The 24,058-nt window shown below is 43.4% G+C and overlaps 1 protein-coding gene across 1 annotated transcript; it reads right to left on the minus strand.

The window, feature by feature from the left end:
* Positions 1 to 1,009: 1,009 nt before the first annotated feature.
* On the minus strand, positions 1,010 to 18,850 carry LOC118365763 (zinc finger protein 729-like). The gene is made up of 7 exons (XM_052490174.1): positions 18,303 to 18,850; positions 10,715 to 13,498; positions 10,099 to 10,173; positions 8,792 to 9,910; positions 6,755 to 7,662; positions 1,689 to 2,075; positions 1,010 to 1,569 (listed from the first exon to the last, which is right to left on the minus strand). The coding sequence occupies exons 2-7, from the start codon at positions 13,300 to 13,302 to the stop codon at positions 1,010 to 1,012; spliced, it is 5,637 nt and encodes a 1,878-aa protein (XP_052346134.1). The 5' UTR covers positions 13,303 to 13,498; positions 18,303 to 18,850.
* Between the last annotated feature and the right edge of the window lie 5,208 nt (positions 18,851 to 24,058).

Consider the following 24,058-nt stretch of genomic DNA (forward strand, 5'->3'; position numbering starts at 1 on the left):
AGTGGTTGAAAAACGAGTTTTAATGACTCCAACCTAAGTGTATGTAAACTTTTAGACTTCAACTGTACATGATGAATGGTCTGGAGTAAGTGTAAGGACAAGGGGTGGTTACAACACGTCTCCTAAACGGAGAGATCCTAAAGCATACTATAATGATTTATAAAAGCCATACCGTGAATAATACAATCAGATGTATAATTATGATACATGTTAAAACCAAATTCAGGCACCGGCCCAACAATATACATTTCTTTATGTTTTATCCATGTTTTTTTTAAATCATCTATACGCGCTTGCTGGCTAGGAGCCGTGTTTAAAATATTGGGGCCAAGAGCCATTTTGAAATAATGGGAGGAATACAGAAATGTTATGTCAGACAGTAGCAACCCATTAAGAGCATTGTCGTCATCTGCAGAATAATACAAGTTTGAAGCTCATCTTCGTGCTGCCAGAAACACACGAGCTAGAAAATGATTAGAGCCTCACAAGAGAGCAATACACCCTCAGGTCAGTTCTATATTCTATATTACAGGTCAGTTCTATATGACTACATTCACCATGAAAACTCAATCTTTACAATGTAAAATGTCAAAGTACATCTCAAGTCTTCAATCCAACATATTGCGCGCATATATGTTTAAAATCCACGAGTTACTCTTCAATATCTTTCATACTGTACGACACAACAAAAGCCGCAAGCAAAGGCTTCACTGAAGATTAACAGATGAGATGTTATGATGTGCAGCAGTCAAAAAGGAACAATCCCAAAACCTTAATATTGACTTTTTTTATACCAGTAATCCTGGTGTACCATTGCAGGCAGAAGGGTTGTTGTACACTAGCAAAGGCCAACGAGTGAATGCAGTAAAGCACAGCTAACTGATTGGATGGGTGAAGATTTTGCAACCTGTATCCTAACCAGTGTAGATAGTGTCCATGTCAAGTCCACTTATTCCCCTTGTCTGGGGTCGCATTGCCTTGTGCGTCTAAACCACATAAACCTGCTCTATCACAGTCTATAACAAAGGGGGGGTGAATGAGAAGGAGGGTGAAGAATAGTTTTGGCACCTCCAGAACCTTGGCATTTCAATGCTTCCCCTTTCCCCACCCCCACCCATACTTTGTATAGATATGGGTCTGACGCAGAGCCAAGAGGGTGGCACTGGTAGCAGCCACAGACAGACACATTGGTGCGCACAGGTCGCGCTGAGCTGCCCCAATGCAACTTCATGTGGTGACGCAGGTTGGAATTGCTGGAGAAGCGCTTGTCGCACTGCTGGCAGGAGAAGGGTTTCTCCTTGGTGTGGATGCGCCGGTGGATTATGAGCTGGGTGGACACACGGAAGGACTTTCCGCACTCCGGGCACTCGTAGCGCTTGGTCTCCGTATGGATGCGCCGGTGGTTCTTGAGGGCGTTCAGATTGTGAAACTCCTTTTGACAGGAGGTGCAGAAATAAACGCCTGTCTTGTGGATGGTCTTGTGGTTGAGGAGGGAGCTAGCGTGACGGTAAGCACGGCCACACTGGTCACAGACGTGCGATTTGGCCCACACACCAATTACCGGTTTACCTGAAAATGTAAACGTTGAACTTGTATTAAACCACACCTCCAGAAACCTTGGCTTTTCAATGTATATCACAGCGGCACTTTCCCTTCCACCACCTATAGAAATGGGCTTGAGCGCATACCCAGGAAACTGGAAGGAGCTGAGCCGCTCCAGTGCAACTTCATGTGGTGGCGTAGGTTGGACTTGCTGGAGAAGCGTTTGGCGCATTGCTGGCAGGAGAAGGGCTTCTCCTGGGTGTGAATGCGCTGGTGGACGATGAGTTGGCTAGGAGCACGAAAGGCCTTTCCACAATCTGAGCACCGGTGGCGTTTGACCTCAGTGTGGATGCGCCGATGGGTCTTGAGAGCCATCAGGTTGGAGAACTCCTTCTGACAAGAGCTGCAGAAATAGGCACCTGTCTTGTGGACGTTCTTGTGGTTCTGGAGGGATCCGGCATGGCGGTAACCACGGCCGCACTGGTCACAGACATGCGACAAGGGTGGTCTCCCTGCGCCAATTGGTGGATGACCTGAAAATGTAAAATGTAGGAATTGTGTCATGCCATAATTCTAATATTTCGTTTGTATAAACATTCATGCTGGCTTCACATGCACGAGGAAAATGGGGAAACTGGGAAGTCATAAGCCCGACATGGTTGTGTTCAAGTTCTTTTGAAGTTGGAACAATTCTTAATGAAGTAAGCTAGCTTGCTTAACATCAACAATATGGTCAGACTAGCTACATTATACATAATGATAAGGTTGTAATTATCAAAAACATATTTGTTGTCAAAGGTAAAAGGTCAGTGGTGAAACGTCACAACTTGGGTAACAAAAATGTCTCTGTACTTGTAATTTAGACTCGGACAGTCCTTCAAGTGAAATTTCCCACTGGGAACTAATGTGAAAGCTGCATTAGAAAAAGCTTCATCAATAATTCTTCAACAATTAAAGGTGCATTCCGTAACATTTCCACATGCACATAGATCTTAATATATCGGTAGTAATAAATTAATACTATTAATTGAGACAAAAACAAAAAGAACTGTCAGAGTGGCACGTCATGGCTACCCTCAGTTTATACAAAATGCAGCGTCTTCTTGATTCAATATTGGTTCTACTTTTCAGAAGTTGAAAGCCCAACAATATTGCATCGACAAAATAATATTTTGGACTTATGTCATACTCTTCAAAATCAGAGAGGGAGTCAAAAATATCACTGAAATGTTACAGATAGCACCTTTAACAATACATGTTTTTTTTCAGGCAATTCACCTGAGCCTTTTCAATATATAATCAAACCATTGGGCAAATCAAATTGGCCTTCCCTACACTGATGGCGTACTGAGCTTTGAGTCAAACGGTGAGGCTACATGTGTTGTAAATGTCATTCTCCCACTGTACACTGCAGGCAGATGGGTTATTTATGCATTTCCACTAGCAACCAGTATTTCATTTGGTCGTTTACAAAACCTTGTAACTGTACCTTTGAATTTGGTGGAAGAATCTGATGTCTCAATTTGGGAACAAATGTATAGCTACAGTTAATTATATTCAACACGGGTGGATCTTTATTAAGCACAAACTATCATGCATATATAAAAGACGAAATGTACATGAAAACAAAACAAATATGGAACAGGTCAGAGTTACATGTGTAAGATTACGGGCGAGAGATGTGTATCTTCAATATCTGGGCTAGTTTCATATTCATGGTGACAAATACACAAACATTGGGAGACAGCAATATTGCAATGTTGATTCTACAACCCTTAGGACAATTTACTCAAAAACCAAATTAAATAGTTTTCTCCCAATACTTGAGTGTTCCTTAATCAACCCAGACAAAAATATTTTATTCCGTTAATTTGAGCAGCCACTTGTTAGATTAGCATATTAATCTAAGAGTTTATAGGACGCAATTGAACAAAATTGGACATCCAAAAACACACTTCACCACCACGCAGACACTCCATCCAAAGTGTATAGTGACCACACTCTTGAACAACATGTAATAGAAATGCACTGTGGTTGCTAGACGTTGGCATCAGCTCAACAGATTCCATATGGACACTGTGTGTTAGCGTGCTAAGCTAACTAACGGCAAATATGCACACTCAGACTTGACTGGGTTGATTAAAAAAAATTAAAACCCTACGTGGAAAAATGAGGTTGGTCTAAACATCGGCTAAGTGGAAAAACTACAGAAAGGAGTTTGAGGATATTCTTCTTCCAAGGATGAAAGAACTCTAAACCCATTTGGTTGATTATAAAATAAGGTATATTTTCAACAACCACATTGTAAACTCAATATTATTGTGATTGTGTGTTGCATAAAACAAACATATTCTAGCATCAAGATAATGGAATGCATTCAAAGATTGTACCTTAAAGATTACATATAGGTACATTAGTGTCCATTTTCTTTTTTAATTGTTTGGACTAACATGAGCAAATGACTGAAAATGACAAAGAGGTCAAATCCTCTAGGGCTGTGTTTATACAGGGAGCCTTATGCCAATCTTTTTCTCCACTAATTGCCATTTTATCTAATATAGATCAGCTCTGAATAAGATCTGATGTGATTGGTCAAAATAACATTTAGTGGAAAAAATATCAGCAATGGGCTGTCTGTGTACACAGCCTAGGTGTATGAGGGCGCCAGCCTTTCGAAAGGCAACAAGGTAAATAAACATGATCAAACTTCATCCGCAGTCTACATCATTTGCTTAAAGATCTGCAATTGTATACCCCCCTTCCTTACATATCCTCAAACAGGTCAATTATTTGGCCCCTCTACTAGACACATTTTAATTTGACCAATTCACTGAAGTGAAAATGTTCAAGCCAGGTCTTTAACAAGGTCAAGTTAACCCAGGTTGATTTCACCTTCACAGGTTAAAAATGGCCTGTGTGAAAACAAGTTGATTATTAAAACACTTAACACTTTCAAAAGTACATTAAAAGCGTGGAGTTAAAGGACAATTGATTCACCACAATGTTCTTCACTTGTTTTCCAGCTATTTATTTTCAGTACTCAGCATTAGGGGTTATATAATATGGACAGGTTTTGTTAAGAAATGAATTATGAAAACATAGTTTATAAAAGTGTGTAGTAGGCATTACATACATGTATGAAACAAAAAGTTAGAACGGAATATTATTCATTATAGTTGTTCAACCCAAATCCTTTCTAATCTAACCGTAATGATGGTTGGAAGTGTCCACTTTATACCAATTCTGGAGAAAACGCAAGAGTTCAATTAAAATATAGTTAGTTGTCCTGTGGTCTAGTTAGCACATTGCTCTTAAAAAAATCACTTCACTGTCACTTTATATTTCACTTACTAGCACCAGCGCTCCCAGTAAAAGGTGTTCACACAGAGCTTTGAATAGTCAAAACGCAATTAAATAAAAGAAATACTAATAAATACAAGGGTTACGATTAAGGTGTAACAAAAACTTAAGAGAATGAGGACTGAACACACAAACAATTCACAAAGTCATCCCTTTTGAGTGTGAGCTTTTTGTGAAACAAAAGGAAGTCCAGTCTGACTTGAGGGGAGACGGTCACAACATCACTTCAGAAATAATTCCTTAATCTTTGTACTGCAATCAAAAACACACATTATACAAGTTCCCCGTTTATTGTACAAGGGACTTTTTTTTTTTTTTTAAACCATAACAAATTGAGACAACATGGAGGAGTACTGTAACAAGTGTTCTTTGGGAGTCCTTCATACTTGACTCCATGTCAATTATACATACAGGATGAATAGTCAGGGAAAGGGAAATGTAAGGAAAGGGGGTGGTTACAACACAGCTCCTAAACAGAGATCCTAAGACTAGCGTTTTCCATTACAAGTGTTAATATAAATAAATGCATTCTACAATGATCTGTTTTATAAAAGTCAAACTGTAAATAATACAGTCAGAAGTACGATTACGATACAGGATAAAACCAAATGCCAGCATGGGCCTAACAATATACATTTTCTTTACTTTTTTTTCCTTCTTTTTTTTTATTTTTAAAACCACAACTTATTGTCTATACATGTTTACTAGTTAGGCGCAGTGTTTAAAATATGGGTGCCCAGAAACATTTTTTTTTTTTTTATATTAGGAGGAATACACAAATGTGATGCCAGAAAGAAGCAACCGATAAAGAGCATTGCTGTCATCTGCAGAATAATAAGGTTTGAAGCTCATCTTCGTGCTGCAAGAAACACACAAGTTAGAAAACGATTAGAACCTCACAAGAGAGCAATACACCCTCAGGTCAGTTCTAGATTACAGAAATGTGACATCTCCATCCACTGCATTAATTCACCGTTAAAACTACATTTTTACAATGCCAAAGTACATCTCCACTCTTGGTTCCAACATATTGCTCACCTCAGAGATACTGTTTGAAGTAAAAAATGTCTTACTGTTTAAGATGTTTTGTAGAACAGGACAAAGGCCGCATGCAAAGGCTTTATCCAAAATCAACAGATATGGAATGGGATGTCATGATGTGCAATGCATTCAAACTGCAAAGATGCCACAAAGAAAACCTTAACATTGGTCAAATTCATCAATGTGGTTGACTTGGTGAGCGTCACGCCACACTCTTGGCATGGCATGAGGATGTTCTTCCTAATGTGCCAGGTTTGCTGTAACTTTGACACTGGGGCTTAACTGTCAATAAAACACAGAGAAATCTACAATCATCTACTGTGCAACATGCAACAGGGGCTATGACAACAGTATATCATTAAGGTTTCTAAAGGGCCGAACAGAGAAGTCTAGCACACATCCTACACTGAGTGAGCAGCAATCCTTGTGTACAATTACAGGCGAATGGGTTCTTGTCCCCTAGCAAAGGCCATCGAGTGAATGCAAGCAAGAGTAGCCATGCTGGTTGGGATGAAGCGGATGGGGGAAGCTTTTGCCACCAGACTGTCTTAACCAGTGTAGATGTCATCCATGCCAAGTCAGTCCTCTCCCCCTCCACCCTCCCTGGTCTCAGGTTGCATGCAGGGCCTGGGTCTCTAAAACACATAATCTGCTCTGTGAAAATCTACAGATATAAACCTCACACGATACAACAAGAGCGAGATGGTGGTGAATGAGAAGGAAGGGGACTAAGAGTTTTGGCACCTCTAAAACCTTGGCATTTCAATGCACCCCCACCCCCATACTTATAGAAATGGGCCTGAGGGCATACCCAAGAAGCTGGCAGCGCCCATGGCCATGGTGGGGGGCGCTGAGCTGCTCCAGTGCACCTTCTGATGGTGGCGCAGGTTGGACTTGCTGGAGAAGCGCTTGTCGCATTGCTGGCAGGAAAAGGGCTTTTCCTTGGTGTGGATGCGCCTGTGGCAGATGAGCTGGGTGGACACACGGAAGGACTTTCCGCAGTCGGGGCACTGGAAACGTTTGGGCTCAGTGTGAATACGCCGGTGGTTCTTGAGGGACATCAGGTTGGGAAACTCCTTCTGACAGGAGTTACAGAAGTAGGCGCCTGTTTTGTGACTGTTTTTGTGGTTGAGGAGGGAGCTGGCGTGGAGGTAGCCGCGGCCGCACTGGTTGCAGACGTGCGACTTGGTCCCCGTCGCCCCACGGCTCCTGCTGCCACTGGGGCCTTGGAAGGACAGGGAGTTAATTTTGGGTAGTCCATTGGGGACCAGTCCTTGGGCCTGCAACAGCGTGAGATCCAGGCCGGAGTCCCAGTTAAGGCCTGAGCTCCCGCCCCCGGATGTGCCCCCAGAGGCTCCCCCAGCCCTGGCCTGTTTCTGCTGGGGGGGCCTGGGGGCTTGGCCGTGGGAGATCTCCTGGTGGAGCCGGAAGCTGGCCTGGCTGGGGAAGCTGCGTTGGCAGGGGCCACAAGTTAGCTCCCTCTCCTTTAGGTGGACGCGACGGTGGCTGTTGAGCTGGGAGGAAACACGGAAAGCCTTGCCGCATTCTGGGCAGCGGTGACGCCGAATCTCTGAATGGATGCGCCGGTGGTTCTTGAGGGCCAGGAGGTTGGAATAGGTCTTGAGGCACACAGCACAGTGGTAAATGCCGACGGTGTGGGTGTTTTTGTGGTTGAGGAGGGAGCTGGCATGGGCGTAGGAGCGGCCACACTGGTCACATCTGTGGAGAGAGAATAGAAGAAGAAGAAATTAGTAACTGCTTGCGGTCCATTTTTTACTAATCTAACAAAACTAATTGGCTGGTTACCACTTTTCCATTAGATAAAACTTATATATCTCAAAATAATTTGTACAGGTATATGATCTGGAATCCGGCTTAAAGCTTTGGAGATGACTAAGTGGTTTACCATGTCCTGCAAGAAGAAATAGTCAATTTATACACATAGTAAAAAGGGGGACACATTTCGGTGGAAACAAGGGGGGGTATGGATCGTCATTAAATTAGTTTTCAATTATTTGATTGAGAGTCTTAGAAGGTATGTGTGGCTCCCTGCACTGCACATTTGGATACAACAATTCCATCCCACTTTCAAAGTTATTGAAATGATTCTGACTTTCTTATTGGCCGCAACTGTGGTGAAGTATGGTGGCTTAGTGCAGGTTGCCCCACCCCCATAAAATAACTAAATGACAACAAAGCATGTGCAGTGTAGCAAGCTCCAAATACTTACTGTGGATCTAAGGGTAGACCTATGCTCTTTATCAATGTAGTCTTTACTGTAATATCAGCAACAACAAAAAAAAAAAACATACAAGAACCTTTTCACTTCAATGGTCTTTTACCATTTTAACCAGCTTTTGTGCCTTGACTTTGTCAAACAAAGAAACCCACTAAACTAGGTTTACACTACCAACAACCTAAAAATGTACAATGTACCTATTAAAAGAGACAGGGAAGGCACAAAGGAGCACTACAATTCATAACAAGTACAAGGAACACACAAATCATAAATCTTACTTATTATACTATGTCAGCTAGTTTGAATTGATATCAATTAATGGCAGTATTCGTTGTAAAAGCAGAACATAAAACATCCAACTGAACAATCAAATCAAGTCTGATTCATAGTAGCCTAGGAAACGAATGTATATCTAACTGAAAGCAAACAGGGTGACTTATCTGGTCTCCACTAATCAATCTGTCCAAACTTCAGAAATATCCGAATTCCGGTGCACGTATGGTCCCAAGGAAGCCGGATTGGAGATCATATACCTGTAATAGACATGTAGAAACCTATGATCTTCACTATTTTCACTTCAAGAATCACAAACAACAGACGAAAACTCACGTGTACCGGCACTCTTCTCCCCCTGTCGTGCTTGCAGTGGCCATCCTCCTGCCCTCCTTGCCTACCTGGTTCTCCCCACAGCGGTGCCTCGCCAGGCCTGACCTCCCCTGGAAGCTCTTCCCACAGCTGGTGCAGCCAAAGCGTGTGTGGCCCTCCTCATGGACCTTCTGGTGATTGCGGAGGAATCTGGCTAGCCGGAATGCTTTCCCACAGTGGTGGCAGATGTGCCTCTTCTTCTGCGTGTGAATGCGCATGTGGTTGCGCAGGGCCATGTAGTTGGAGTACGGCTTGTCGCAGTAGGTGCAAGTAAAGGTGCCCGTCTTGTGTGTGTGCTTGTGGTTCAGCAAGCTGCTGGCATGTTTGTAAGAGCAGTTGCAGATGTCACAGCTGTAGGGGCGTTCATCTGGCACAAGGTCAGCCCCATCGATGCTGAGGCTTGAGCTGTTGAGGGAGGCAGAGGATGAAGGGAGCTGCTGAGCAGGGCAGTCATGTGCAGCCAGCTGGTCTGCAGTAGCGAAACCCTCACAGCACCCATCACACTCGTAATCCATTTGAGCAACAGCACCTGCAGCCCCCTTGCAGAGCTGTGCAGAGTGGTGGGTGGTAAGCTGCTTTTGGGTACGGAATCCTTTGCCGCACTCCTGGCAAGTGTGCTTCTTGAGGGCAAAATGAAGACGCAGATGGTTTTTCATGGCCAGGCGGTTCGGGTAAGTGGAGTTGCAGACATTGCAGTGATACTCGCCAATTTTGTGAAGATTCTTGTGATTGGCCAAGCTACCTGCATGACGATAGCTCCGTCCACACTCATCACAGGCGAAGGGTCGTCGTCCCCCTTCTTGTAGATCAAAATTCTGAGCCCTTGACGTGCCAGCCTCTGAGTAGGGTTGCTTGAAGCCTTGTTGTTGTTGTCCATACTTGACTTCCCCCATGCCAGGGTTCTGGGATTTGGACGATTCTCCTCTCATGGCCTGCATGCCAGAGGGTCCTCCTTGATACCTTCCATTGCCTAGTTTTGCGAGCTGGGCGTGAGCCTTTGCTCTGTGTTCTTCATGGAGCCGAAGGTGGTTTTCCAGCTGCTTCTGGATCTTGAAGGCCTTCCCACACTCCTCACACTTGTGCCTGCAAAGAAAATGTAGGACCAAATTAAAGATGAGTTAGGAATTGGTAAGCACTCCTTTTCCCTATTCCACGATCTGCCAGCCACTTAACTCGCTCCTAACATCATGAGTGGACAAGCCTACTGGCTGAATGGGCACTTGCTACGTTTAGTAATGATGATAAAAGCACATTTGGGGAAAGTTATTTACCATTCAAGTAAAGCCATCGTTTCGGAATCGGGTGCCACTTGGGGACCGCTTCTCCCTGTGCCAGCGGCAGCCTTGCTGTAGCAAGCCAATAAAGGGAAATCACCAGTCAGAAATACATTTTACGTTTAGAATGGATTCAAAAATGTCATGGCCTGGCCATTTCTTGGGTTCCTAGGGGTTGCTTAAGGGGAGTTTTGTTTTTAAATTAGCTTTACAGATTGGACTGTAGCACAGAGTAGACTCTTACATTAAAATGACAATGTTGTTAGTTTTTCAGCTGTGCCGCTGTACAGTGAGGGAAAAGCGGTGTGTTTTCTTCAACAAATCGAATGCCTATTTTTTTACATCAATGCGGAGGCCCTTCAACAGGCAAATTGATTATTCTTACTCATCTAGTATTATTACAATGAAAAATACCACATCTCATTATTTCAGAGAAAATAAAAACCAATCTATGGAAGAGATACTGTACAATCCAGATTTTAGTGTAAACTGTCCTATTGATGTCAACTGGAAATTTGGACCAAATTCAGCTATGCAAACAGATCTTATGTTATTAATACGCCCACAAAGACAAACAAGTCTCAATGGGGAATAGCATCAAACAAAAGCATACCTTTTTAAATCAAAGTGGGTCCTCTGGTGGTTCTTGAGGGCCAGCAGGTTGTAGTAGCGCTTCTGGCAGACAAGGCATCTGAAGACTCCGGTCTTGTGAGATTTCTTGTGGTTGAGCAGGGAGCAAGGGTGCCTGTAGCCCCTTCCACACTGGTCACATTTGTGGGGTCGATCCTCCGAATCTGGCATCTGTTGTCTACGGTCCTGTCCTCCCATATCACGACTGCCCCCAGGTCCTCCAACTCCGCCGCCACCAACTCCGTCTCCGCCAGTCATCCCTTTAGCGCCATTCAATCCTTCTTTGCTCAGCACTCCTCCTCTTCCCTTTCCAGGACACAGGTGAGTAATCAGGTGATGGCGATCAGCAAAGAACATGCCACAGTCAACGCAAATGTGATTCCTCCCATCACCATCCATTTTGCCATTAGTATTGGCGGGATCGGCCCCCATGCTCTGCGCTGCTGCATCTGACCTTTGTGGCCCATGAATCAGTTGGTGGTTTAACAGGTCTTGCTTTCTGGAGAAGCTCTGGCCACAGGTGCTGCAGATAATCCTCCAGTCTGCCTCACCGTTAGGAGAAAGTGCCGAAGTCCCAGGCCCTGTGGGATTGTTAGCATGGCTGCGCAGATGGCTCCTCAGAGCTCTGAGGCTGGCATAATGGTTTCCACACACCGAGCACTGGTACACTTCACCATCATCTTCATCTTCTTTATTCATCCTTTTCCCCCCTCCTTGGGCATGGGACTGAGAACCATACTGAGATCGCTGTCCATTGCTCTCTTTCACATTTCCTCCACCTGAAGGGAGCGCAGCGCCTCCAGGACTGTTGTAGCCACTCATGTTCCCCATGAATCCATTGGACATCCCCTGGTTCTGTCGCCGTTGGGGGCACATGTGAGACTTGATGCCAGAGATGTCTCCATACATTTCTCCACAGTCAGTGCACATGTGTCTATCAGCCTGGCGGTGGTTCTGGGGAAGAGGGGAGTGCCCAGAGTTGCTCTGGGCAAGGGAGCCATCAAATCGATCATGGAACTCCAGTGAATCCAAACCACTGCTGTGTCCACCATCAGGTACAAAGTGAGCAGCGTCACCAAGATTTCCAGGGAGGGAGATAGGGGTGGTTGCGCCGCTCCCCTCTTGCACATAACTATTCTGAGAGTCAAGTGTCAGGGGTTCAGAGGAGAGCCAGTCGCCTTCAGTGTTGAGGGATGATTGGTTGGATGTTCTTCCCTTATGGCTGCGGAGGTGGCTATGCAAGGCTGCCAAATGCGGATACTGCTTGCAGCAGATGGTACACTGGTAGAGGCCAGTCTGGTGGGAGCGCTTGTGGTTGACCAGGCTTCCAGCATGGCGGTAGCTTTTCCCACAATCCTGACACTTGAAACGACGTTCGCCATCATCAGAAGAAGATTGCACTCTCTCTCCAGATGGTGATGGGTTAGAGTTAGAGCCAATCCCATCAGTGTTCAGGATACCATCCTGACCATGGGAGCCTGGGTGGGGGTCATGGGTCAGGTAATGAACTTTGAGGCTCTCCAGATCAGGATGCCCAGCCCCACAGTATGCACAAGTGTAAATGGGATTATTAACAGGAGGTCCAAGCATTGGGTCAAAGGGGCCACGTTTATCATTTGGCAAAGGAGGAAGCGGCAGAGGGTCACCCAGGGCAGGTGTGTATGCTGGGGAGCGGACAGTGCTGAGATTGTGCGCCATTATCCCAGGGAAACTACGGGAAAGACCCAGTGAAGAGGAGGCTGCATTATGCAACAGGATGTGCTCCTGGAAGTCACTCTTGTTGGGCAAAGCTACCTGGCACAGGTGGCAGAAGCAGTTAGCTGCATCATCGGTTTGGGGAGCAGACGAACGCTGATCAGTCACAGAGTCATGTATGTTGTTAACCATCGATGCTCCAGGAGTCTTAAACTTTGAGTGGGTTCGCTCATGACCATTGAGAGCAGCCAGGTTGTTGAACTGCTTGTAACAGACGGTGCACTTGAACGCCCCTTCCTGATGACATTTCTTGTGATTAACCAGGCTCCCATGGTGGCGGTAGGTCCTATCACACTGATCGCATTTGAATGGACGATCCCAGGCATCATCGGTTACAGGTGACTTCTTATGATCATCTGGGTCATGTGACATCACACCATGACCCATTCCACTGTTGTTCAGGTGACTGCGGGCAAAGCCATCAGACAGGTCCTGTGCAAGACCATAGTTCCTCTCATCATGTCCGTCTTCAGCGCCTTCGTCACCGCCGTCTTCCTCTGCCTGGGCACTGCTTGGGGATAGGGTGTGGATGCGGAGGTGGTTCTTCAGAGCCACAGCATTGGGCAGGGTTCTGGTGCAGACTGGGCACTGAAAGGAACCCACTTCATGGGATTTCTTATGGTTGGCCAGGCTGCCAGCATGCTTATAGATCCGGCCACATTGCTCGCACTCAAACCTGCCATTTTCTTCTTGCTGGTAGTGAGCCTTCATGTGTTCTAATAGACTAGGGGTACTGGGGCAAACCATATCACACTCTTTACAGGGGAAACCCTTGACACGGCTCATATCATGCATTGCCATAGTAGGCGTATACATTTAAGGAAGGGGTATTCAAATCTCAAGATAATAAACAAAGTAGACAAGGGTAAAATAGAGTCTTAGCTCTTGGACTCTGTGGCGTCAGCCATTTTCTTCACAGAGCTGAAGAAAGTCTTCTCTTTCAGCCATTCAATACCACCCCGTCAGGGCAGCACCGGAAGGATCTGGACACGGAGCAGGCACTGGAAGAGCACTGTTGAAATTGGAAAAACAAAAGGAGGCATTAAATCATTTCGAAGAGACTCAAACCAGAAACGATTATACATACTGAACAACTAGCCATTTGCACTGTCAACGTGGAAAGGTTATCTATTCTATACCGCAAGAAATATGACAAAGAACACTTTCATTGGAATAATAATAGTCTGGAAAAAGCAAACCAGTTGAAAACCCACCGCATCAGTCATTCAGACAAATAAAATGTTTCCAACATTGGAACTCTTAACTATCAAGGGTGCTGGGCAGGGTAAATCAAGCATACCTACATGTAAGAGCAGGAACACACACAGGATTGTTTACCTTATGCCAGCCGAGAGTAATTTGCACTTCTGAACAGAGTGCCGGCAGTAAATCGCACAGCAAAGACCTTGAAGTCATCAGTCACAAATCCTTAAAATACTACAAACCAGAAGGCAGTAGCGTTGTTTGGCAACGCATGTCCGTGTGTTTGGCTTAGTTTATGGTCTAGATTCCAACGTTAGCTAGCTAGCTGCACTGATGTTGCTATTTTGTAGAATGGCCAGTATCAACTAGATAACTACCTAACAAGATGATGAAGAAACAATTCAATTCACTCTACATAATCCCAGTGCCAGCACATAGCCAGATGTTTAGCACAACATAGCTAGCTAGCTAAGGACACTGCATTAGCGCGGCATCCATTGTGATTTAATTAGAACATCAATACTAGCTATAGTGGTTAGCTAGCTTGGAGGAAGTATTTAGTGTTGTGTGCATTGCGTCTGTGCACTTAGCTAGCTACCATCCCATAACCTAATTGCATATGAAGTGTCACTGGCTTATCCGTGGATAGAGAGAAAATGCCACATGAGGCATTGTGCGCTCTGATTGGCTCAAAGCCAAGTGAAATTTTATTGGTCACATACACGTGTTTAGCTGATGTAATTGCCGGTGTAGTGAAACACTTGTGCTTCTCGTTCCAACAGTGCAGAAATAACTAACCATTTGACAACATATACATATACATTCAACAACCCAATACACACAAATCTAAGTAAAGGAATGGAATTAAGAATATATAAATATATGGATGAGCAATGTCAGAGCAGCACAGACTAAGATACAGTAGAATAGTATAGAATACAGTATATTCATAGGAGATGAGTAATGCAAGATATGTAAACATTATTAAAGTGACAATATTAAAGTGACTAGTGTTTCATTTATTAAAGTGGCCAATGATTTGTGTGTATAGACAGCAGCCTCTGTGTTAGTGATGGCTATTTAACAGTCTGATGACCTTGAGATAGAAGCTATTTTCAGTCTCTCGGTCCCAGCTTTGATGCACCTGTACTGACCTCACCTTCTGGATGATAGCGGGGTGAACAGGCAGTGGCTCTGGTGGTTGTTGTCCTTGATGATCATTTTGGCTTTCCAGTGACATGCTGTAGGTGTCCTGCCCAAGGTGATGCTTCGTGCAGACTGCACCACCCTCTGGAGACCCAAGGTTGTGTGTGGTGCAGTTGCCATACCAGGTGGTGATAATCCCTGACAGAATGCTCTCAATTGTGCAACTGTAAAAGTTTGAAGGTTTAAGGTGACGAGCCACATTTCTTCAGCCTCCTGAGGTTGAAGAGGCGCTGTTGCGCCTTCACCACACTGTCTGTGTGGGTGGACCATTTCAGTTTGTCCGTGAAGTGTACGCCGAGGAACTTAACGTCCCACCTTCTCCAGTGCTGTCCCGTTGATGTGACCAGGGGGTGCTCCCTCTGCGTTTTCCTGAAGTCCACGAGCATCTCCTTTGTTTTGTTGAAGTTGAGTGAGAGGTTATTTTCCTGGCACCACTCCCAGAGCCCTCACCTCTTCCCTGTAGGCTGTCTCGTCATTGTTGGTAATCAAGCCTGCTACTGTTTGTCTGCCAATTTGATGATTGAATTGGACACGTGCTTGGCCACGCAGTCATGGGTAAAGAGGGAGTACAGGAGGGAGCTGAGCACACACCTTTGTGGGGCCCCAGTGTTGAGGATCAGTGAAGTGGAGGTGTTGTTTCCTACCTTCAACACCTGGGGGCGTCCCGTCAAGAAGTTCAGGACCCTATTGCACCGGGCGGGGTTGAGACCCAGGGCCTCAAGCTTATTGATAATCTTGGAGGGTACAATGATGTTGAATGCTGAGCTATAGTCAATGACCAGCATTCTTAAATATGTATTCATTCCTCTTGTCCAGATGAGATAGGGCAGTGTGCAGTGCGATGGCGATTGCATCGTCTGTTGACTTATTGGGGCGGTAAGCAAATTGAAGTGGGTCTAGGGTGACAGGTAAGGTAGAGGTAATGTGATCCTTGACTAGTCTCTCAAAGCACTTCATGATGACAGAAGTGAGTGCTACAGGGCGATAGTCATTTAGTTCAGTTACCTTTGCATTCTTGGGTACAGGAACAATGGTGGCCATCTTGAAGCATGTGGGGACAGCAGATTGGGACAGGGAGAGATTGAATATGTCCGTAAACTGACCAGCCAGCTGGTATGCGCATCTCTGATGAGGCAGCGAGAGATGCCGTCTGGGCCGGCAGCATTGCAAGGTTTAACAAGTTTAAAATGTCTTACGTTGGCCACGGAGAGCCCACAGTCCTTAGTAGTGGGCCGCGCCGGTGGCACCGTGTTATCCTCAAAGCGGGCAAAAAACGTGTTTAGCTTGTCTGGAAGCAAGACGTCGGTGACCGCGACGTTGCTGGTTTTCCTTTTGTAGTCTGTGATTATCTATAGACCCTGCCACATACAGTACGTCTGAGCCATTGAATTACGACTCACTTTGTCTCTATACTGACGTTTTGCCTGTTTGATTGCCTTGCAGAGGGAAAAGACGACTCAGCTTTTATTTTTATATTTATTCTGCCAGTCACCTTTTCATGGTTAAATGCAGTGGTTCGCACTTTCAGTTTTGTGCGAATGTTGTCATCCATCCACGTTTTCTGGTTGGGGTAGGTTTTAAAAGTTTTTGGCCACTGACGAGCACTGCGATTCTACAAGTAGAAACGGCATGCCCATCGCTACCAGGTCGGCATGCAGCAGGTACCGCTTTTGTTCTAGCAAGAGAAGGCCTCCCACTGTGATAAGTACCTATCGGCAGTCTGATTCTCTGCGTTTCATGCTTAATGGTCCTGAAATTGAGGCGATGTCCAGAAACAAAAGCCCAATCCCAAATCGGCCCCTATAAACTTGTGGAGATCTGATAGGTAGGTGTACTTTAAGTAACATCGCAATAGCTCTACCTTGTCATCTGATAGGCCAGGGGGAAGTTTCAACATATTGCTTATACCAATCAAATCCTCAGATCTCCAGAAGTGCATTGGGCGAAGGGTTTAAGGTTCAATTTGGGATTGGGCCAACCCCTAGCCCCAAATCCCATAGAACAGTGGTACTCAACTCTGACCATACGACAGGGTTTCTCTCAAACTCGGTCCTCTGGACCCCAAGGGGTGAACGTTTTGGTTTTTGCCCAAACACTACAGAGCTGATTCAAATAATCAACTAATCATCAAGCTTTGATCATTTTAAATCAGCTGTGTAGTGGTAGGGCAAAACCAAAACGTACTTCCCTTGGGTGCCCTAGGACAGAGTTTGGGAAATGCTGCCCGACAGGGTCTGGAGTAGAGGTTGACCGATTATGATTTTTCAACGCCGATACCGATTATTGGAGGACCAAAAAAAGCAGGTACCGATTAATCGGACGATTTTAAAAATAAATTAATTTAATTTAAAAATTGTATTCGTAATAATGACAATTACAACGATACTGAATTAACACTTATTTTAACTTAATATAATACATCAATAACATCTATTTAGCCTCAAGTAAATAATGAAACATGTTCAATTTGGTTTAAATAATGCAAGAACAACGTGTTGGAGAAGAACGTAAATGTGCAATATGTGCCATGTAAGAAAGCTAACGTTTCAGTTCCTTGCTCAGAACATGAGAACATATGAAAGCTGGTGGTTCCTTTTAACATGAGTCTTCAATATTCCCAGGTAAGAAGTTTTAGGTTGTGGTTATTATAGGACTATTTCCCTCTATACCATTTGTATTTCATTAACCTTTGACTATTGGATGTTCTTGTAGGCACTTTAGTATTGCCAGTGTAACAGTATAGCTTCCATCCCTCTCCTCGCTCCTCCCTGGGCTCGAACTAGCAACACATCGAAGCAGCGTTACCCATGCAGAGCAAGGGAAACAACCACCCCAAGGCTCAGAGCGAAGTGAAGTTTGAAACACTATTAGCGCGCGCCAACTAGCCAGCCATTTCACTTCGGTTACACCAACCTCATCTCGGAAGTTGATAGGTTTGAAGTCATAAACAGCGCAATGCTTGACGCACAACGAAGAGCCGTTTGCAAAACGCACGAAAGTGCTGTTTGAATTCATGTTTATGTAACGGATGTGAAACGGCTAGCTTAGTTAGCGGTGCGCGCTAAATAGTGTTTCAATCGGTGACGTCACTTGCCCTGAGACCTTGAAGTAGTGGTTCCCCTTGCTCTGCAAGGGCCGCGGCTTTTGTGGAGCGATGGGTAACGATGCTTTGTGAGTGACTGTTGTTGATGTGTGCAGAGGGTCCCTGGTTCGCGCCCGGGTATGGGCGAGGGGACGGTCTAAAGTTATACTGTTACATCTACGCGCCTGCTTCTGCCTACCACCGCTCAGTCAGATTATATGCAACACAGAACACGCTAGATAATATCTAGTAATATCATCAACCAACTAGTGATTATGTTTGATAGTTTTTTATAAGATAAGTTTAATGCTAGCTAGCAACTTACCTTGGCTTACTGCATTTGCGTAACAGGCTCCTTGTGGAGTGCAACGAGAGAGAGAGACAGGTCGTTATTGCGTTGGACTAGTTAACTGTAAGGTTGCAAGATTGAATCCCCCGAGCTGACAAGGTGGAAATCTGTCTTTCTGCCCCTGAACGAGGCAGTTAACCTCCCCGTTCCTAGGCAGTCATTGAAAATATGGAGGCTGCTGGTACTTAATTTATTACACACACCTGGTGTCCCAAGTCAAAATCAGTCCCTGATTAGAGGGGAACATGAAGACAATTCAGTGGAACTGGCTTTGAAGGTCCAAAGCTTAGTTTGAGTACCCTAGACCCTGCTTTTTAAAATTATTTCCCTCTAATCAGGGACTGATTTAGACATGGTACACCATGTGGGTGCAATTAATTATCAGGTCGAACAGAAAACCAGCAGTAGTCCTGACCTTGGGAGGGTAAAACGTTTATCTCTCTGCCCTAGAGACTTGGAGATCTAAGAGGCAATATGATAAAAGCTTTACCTTGCCCTCTGATAGACTTGGTGGAATGTTGACATATTTCCTCCACCTAATCCTCTCAGATCACCACAAGTGTCTAGGTCAGGGGTCGAAAACAGGTGGCCCGCGGGCCAAAAATCATCCCACCAGTTATTTTTGGGGGGCTAAATTGTGGTCAATTTGCATTTAAAATGATTATGATCCGGCCCCCCGACAATCAGCTCCGCCAAAAACCCTCCCGCTGACTCTAGTTGCCTACACCTGGTAAGAAGAACAGGCGAAGCGAGGCTCCACTCCTGTCGATTTGTCCACGAGAATACAGCAATAAGCAGACCAAGTGGGGAGCTTATTTGATCAAATTGAAGTTTCATAAAGTTTAGGTTGTTAGGAATTTAGTGATAAGTGAATGAAATTGTATAGTTGTTTGTTTTGAACACGCGTAGCTGCCCTCTCATTGGCTAGAATGTTCCCACCTGATCTTTCCCCTCCCGCCTGCTTGCCGACAACTCCCACCGTTAGGGCAGACACAAATCAAAAGATTTTTACCTACACAGCCCTGAAAGGCTGGTCTAGAGCCCATCCACATCAGATGAACTGCCATCTGTCTATTATACTCAGATCACATTGTGACATGTTGTGGGCAAAAAGTTCCATCCCACATGAACAGGCTGAAATTACAGGATTTTTTAAAACAGCTCTTACACAAAAGGTGCGTTATCATAATTTTCACAATTTCAGTGTGTTATTTTGACCTTTATGAAAACATGAGATGAAAAAAACTAATTTTGAACTGCACTGCCCTTTTAACATTCAACACGTGTGCTTTATTGTGGGGTGAAAAAAAACATGATATCAGTTCACAACCTCTTTGGACACCATAAAGGTTACTTTGGAGTCATTACAACTGTGAATATGCATCGACAAACTTAAAAAATACATCTTGTCTTACATTTATAGAATTCAATGCTTTATGTTTTGCCAATGTTTGATGAATAGGACATTTGTTCAAATTAGTCTATAGTTTATTTGTACATATGATTTATCATCTACTGACAGTTGTCAGTGTGGATTCAAAGTATTACTGACTGTATTTAGGCATATGTGCTAACTAAGGACTTGTGTTGCGAGAACTTTTAGACATGGCTTTTGTTTTATTGGATGTGGCACGTTTGCAGCTTGTGTTCGCTTCCGCCAGGCTGACCAATGTGTCGTGTGCCAAGTTCTTCCTGAAGGATCTTGGGAACCACACCTATAGTTTGCACATTTACAGTACAAAAGACAATACAATAGTTTGTGGAATGCCTAATTTCACATGGTGAAAAAATCTATGTAAGTTCTGTGATAATTCATCCAAATTTGAGATGTTGGACTAAAATATATAAGCTAATGCAAGATTGATATTACAGTTGTACACACAATTCTCTCTTTTTTTTTTAAATGGGTCAAATGCAACATTGGTCATTTTCAGTAACATAGGCCTAGTATTGACACAGGCTTACCAGTATTTGTTCCTGCAGTCAAGTGACCTCAACACCTCAACAGAATACACTTTATACCCTGCATGGGTTAGTCTTACAGCTCTCCTGTGAAAGTGAAAGCCCCATAACCTCTGGGATGGTACCCTGACCCAGGGCTCTGACGACAGGCCATCTGGATGTGCTAGGCTCATCAAGCCAATCAAGATCTGTGTAGCAAAATACCAGATGGGTAGCACTTTGTCTACAGTTTAGGTTGTCTGTCATCTGTTGTTTACACTTTGAAGCATATTCATTGCTGAGCTGAGCCCAGGTTGGAATAAAGGCATACGTCTATTCTGTAGCTCAGTTGGTAGAGCATGGCGCTTGTGACGCCAGGGTAGTGGGTTCGATTCCCGGGACCACCCATACGTAGAATGTATGCACACATGACTGTAAGTCGCTTTGGATAAAAGCGTCTGCTAAATGGCATATATTATTATTATTATATTATATATTATTCAAATAATAACGAACAACAAAAAAAATCACAATGGGCCCATGGTGTAAAAAGTGACCTGATTTAAATCTCTGGCCTACAGAAGCCATAGTTTCTGTTCTCTTTGGGGAGGAAAATGTCATGTGAATGTGCCCACTTCAGCTCGAGTGGCCATTATCAAACGTGGTGTGAATGATGCAAGTAGCAGAATTATTAAAACGTAAGAATGGGGAGGTGAAGCATAAACAACTTTGGAATACTGACCACTGACTAATTCCCATTTACAACTAAATGCAAACAAAAACATTACAATGTCTAAGAACTGTCAAATACAATTATGTAACTAGTTAGCCTAAAAAACAAGCTAAACTCATTTGATAGCAGAATAAACTATTTTAAACAGCGAAATCACAACCATCTTTACATTAAACGTGCAAATAGTTGTACATACACCGTTTGCTTTTGCTAATATCTTTACATTTACTTTGTGTGAATCGATGTTTACACGTGCATTGTTTTGGTTGAGAGCTCGGACGACTTGGGTCTGGAGCTACATTTCGACAAATACAATGTTTTTCTTTCATATTAGAGAGGCCCATGAAACTGTAATTCGAAATTATTTTCATAACGGTATACTCTGATTTTGTGGTGGGCGGCGATTCTAACGCGATCCGTGACCTTGGCTTGAATTTTCTACTGAGTTCACACAGCGTAACATTTTCAGGACAAAAGCAGGGCATCTTTTACCACCGATCCGCGAGACATTCCGTGCTCTTTTCCATCGGACGACTCCCCAAATTAGGCAACGTCAAGGCCGGAGGACCGAGAAAGCATAAACTATGACATTTTGCTCATAAATGCATAGTTAACTGAAACAACGAATTATTAAAATGTTTAAATATAATGCGAATTCGCTTTACACAAAAATCTAAGAGAACGACTAAATTTCCATCAAATTGCTTTCTAAGAAGCTATTTGCAACTAGCTAGCCGCGTTTTAGCTAAGTTAGCTGTGCAAACATTAGCCTTTTAGTTAGGTCAAGTCGTGAAAATAGATTACTTCGGATCATATACATGCATATTAAATGTTATTCGAATACAAGTGTATCTAAATGTGAGACATTACTTCACCTTAAGGAGCAATTGACCTGGCAAACTAATGTAATAATCTGCAACGACCCGACAAACTAGCTAGCGCGGCCGCCTAGCTAAGTACCCCCCACGATGCTAAAAAAAATACAAGGAAAACGGAAGTCGTTAACTCTACATTTTGCAAGCTCAAATAAATATAAGATGCACATTCTGCATACATGTATGTATATTCCCTTGTTATCTGCACAGAACATATTGTTTCAATTAATGCCTTAGCAAGCCAAATAACCGTTGCACGCAAAGGTTAGCTTGCTGGCTAACGTGCGCTAGCCTAGAACCAACAAAGATCTCGACAAATACACTCTGGCCCATTGATGGAAAACATATATTTTTTATACGTTTTACGCACTCGACTTACCCGTTTAATGACGTTCTTTGCACCAGAGCGAATGATGCCGAATCTGAAAAACGCAGCATTTGCGTTCTCATTAAGGAGACTTGTTATTTTTTCAGATCAACAACCGACTTTGGTTCTTCGGTCATTTTTTTCTCTCCACGGATTCAACATACTTCCTGCTAGCTAGCCGTGTGAAGCGGAGACATACGTACTTTTGCGCGTCATCATGCGCAGAATAACATTTTAGTCTGCATCAAACACCTATATTTTTTAAAAATAGATTACTTTTTTGCATGCTGTACTGTATTTTGCTCTCCAGAAACTGTAACTTGTCCATTTTGCTGATGCGCGCTCAATCATGTTGTTAATCCAAATCAGACAAACATCCACAGTTGGTGCAGGCGCTGCTCATAATAGATTCCCGTGAAAACAGCCTTTGCTTCGTGGATCATGAAGGAAATGACATTCCGAGGTCACTATGTCTGTCTATGGTATTGTAAATTACTGTCATTGTTTCTTTCATGGTTTGGGAATGATAGTTTAATACTCCAAAATGATTTAGTTTATTAGATTGCAACACGAAATGACATTCTGAGGTCACTATGTCTGTCTATGGTATTGTGCATTACAGTCATTGTTTCTTTCATGGTTTGGGAGTGATAGTATAATACTCCAAAATGATTTGGTTTATTAGATTGCAACACTTGATAACCTATAGTTGATTTTCCCAGGGTGTCCAATGTGCTTCACTGTGTTCTAATCTGTTTTCTATTAGCCTATTCCCAATTTAGTTTGAAGTGATCCACATGCAAAAATATTGCTAACCGTCATTCAAAGCTATTGCAATCATTTATGATAGTTCAATAAGTGACATTTCTATTTGATCCATGAGATTTCTGTTTTTGCTTTGAAAATGTATAGTTACCTAGGAGCCTGGAGGTAGTCACCTAACCCTGATTATAGGACACTGCATTTTAGTAAAATATTTATAATTTGTTTTATTATTATTATTATTGTATATCATTATCAGTATGACTATTGTATGAATATTTAATAATCTAAACCAGTTATTTTATATACAGTACCAGTCAAAAGTTTGGACACCCCTACTCATTCAAGGGTTTTTCTTTATTTTGACTATTTTCTACATTTTGTTTATTAATAGTGAAGACATCAAAACTAGTGTGTTTAACAAATCAAATCAACAAATCAAAGTGTTTAACAAATCAAAATAGATTTTAGATTCTTCAAAGTAGCCAACCTTTGCCTTAATGACAGCTTTGACACTATTGGCACTCTCTCAGTCAGCTTCATGAGGTAGTCACCCGGAATGCATTTCAATTAACAGGTGTGAAAGTGAATGCGTTTGAGCCAATCAGTTGTGACAACATAGGAGTGGTATACGGAAGATATCCCTAATTGGTAAAATACCAAGTCCATATTATGGAAAGAACAGCTCAAATAATCAAAGGGAAACAACAGTCCATCATTACTTTAGGACATGAAGGTCAGTCAATCTGGAAAATTTGTGCAGTTGCAAAAACCATCAAGTGCTATGATGAAACTGGTTCTCATGAGGACCACCACAGGAAAGGAAGACCCAGAGTTACCTCTGCTGCAGAGGACAAGTTCATTAGAGTTACCAGCCTCGGAAATTGCAGCCCAAATAAAGGCTTCACAGAGTTCAAGTAACAGACACATCTCAACATCAACTGTTCAGAGGAGAGTAAATCAGGCCTTCATGATCAAATTGCTGCAAAGAAACCACTACTAAAGAACGCCAATAATAAGAAGAGACTTGTTTGGGCCAAGAAGTACAAGCAAT

The sequence above is a fragment of the Oncorhynchus keta genome, chromosome 32 (assembly GCF_023373465.1).
Source record: "Oncorhynchus keta strain PuntledgeMale-10-30-2019 chromosome 32, Oket_V2, whole genome shotgun sequence".
NCBI classification, from domain to species: domain Eukaryota; kingdom Metazoa; phylum Chordata; class Actinopteri; order Salmoniformes; family Salmonidae; genus Oncorhynchus; species Oncorhynchus keta.

Excerpts from the sequence above, each read along its gene's own strand:
- LOC118365763 (XM_052490174.1), bottom strand. The coding sequence starts at position 13,302 with ATGTATACGCCTACTATGGCAATGCATGATATGAGCCGTGTCAAGGGT. Across the intron at positions 10,174-10,714 it reads ACCCACTTTGATTTAAAAAG|CAAGGCTGCCGCTGGCACAG; the intron begins GTATGCTTTTGT and ends GGCTTGCTACAG. Across the intron at positions 7,663-8,791 it reads GGAGAAGAGTGCCGGTACAC|ATGTGACCAGTGTGGCCGCT; the intron begins GTGAGTTTTCGT and ends CTCTCTCCACAG.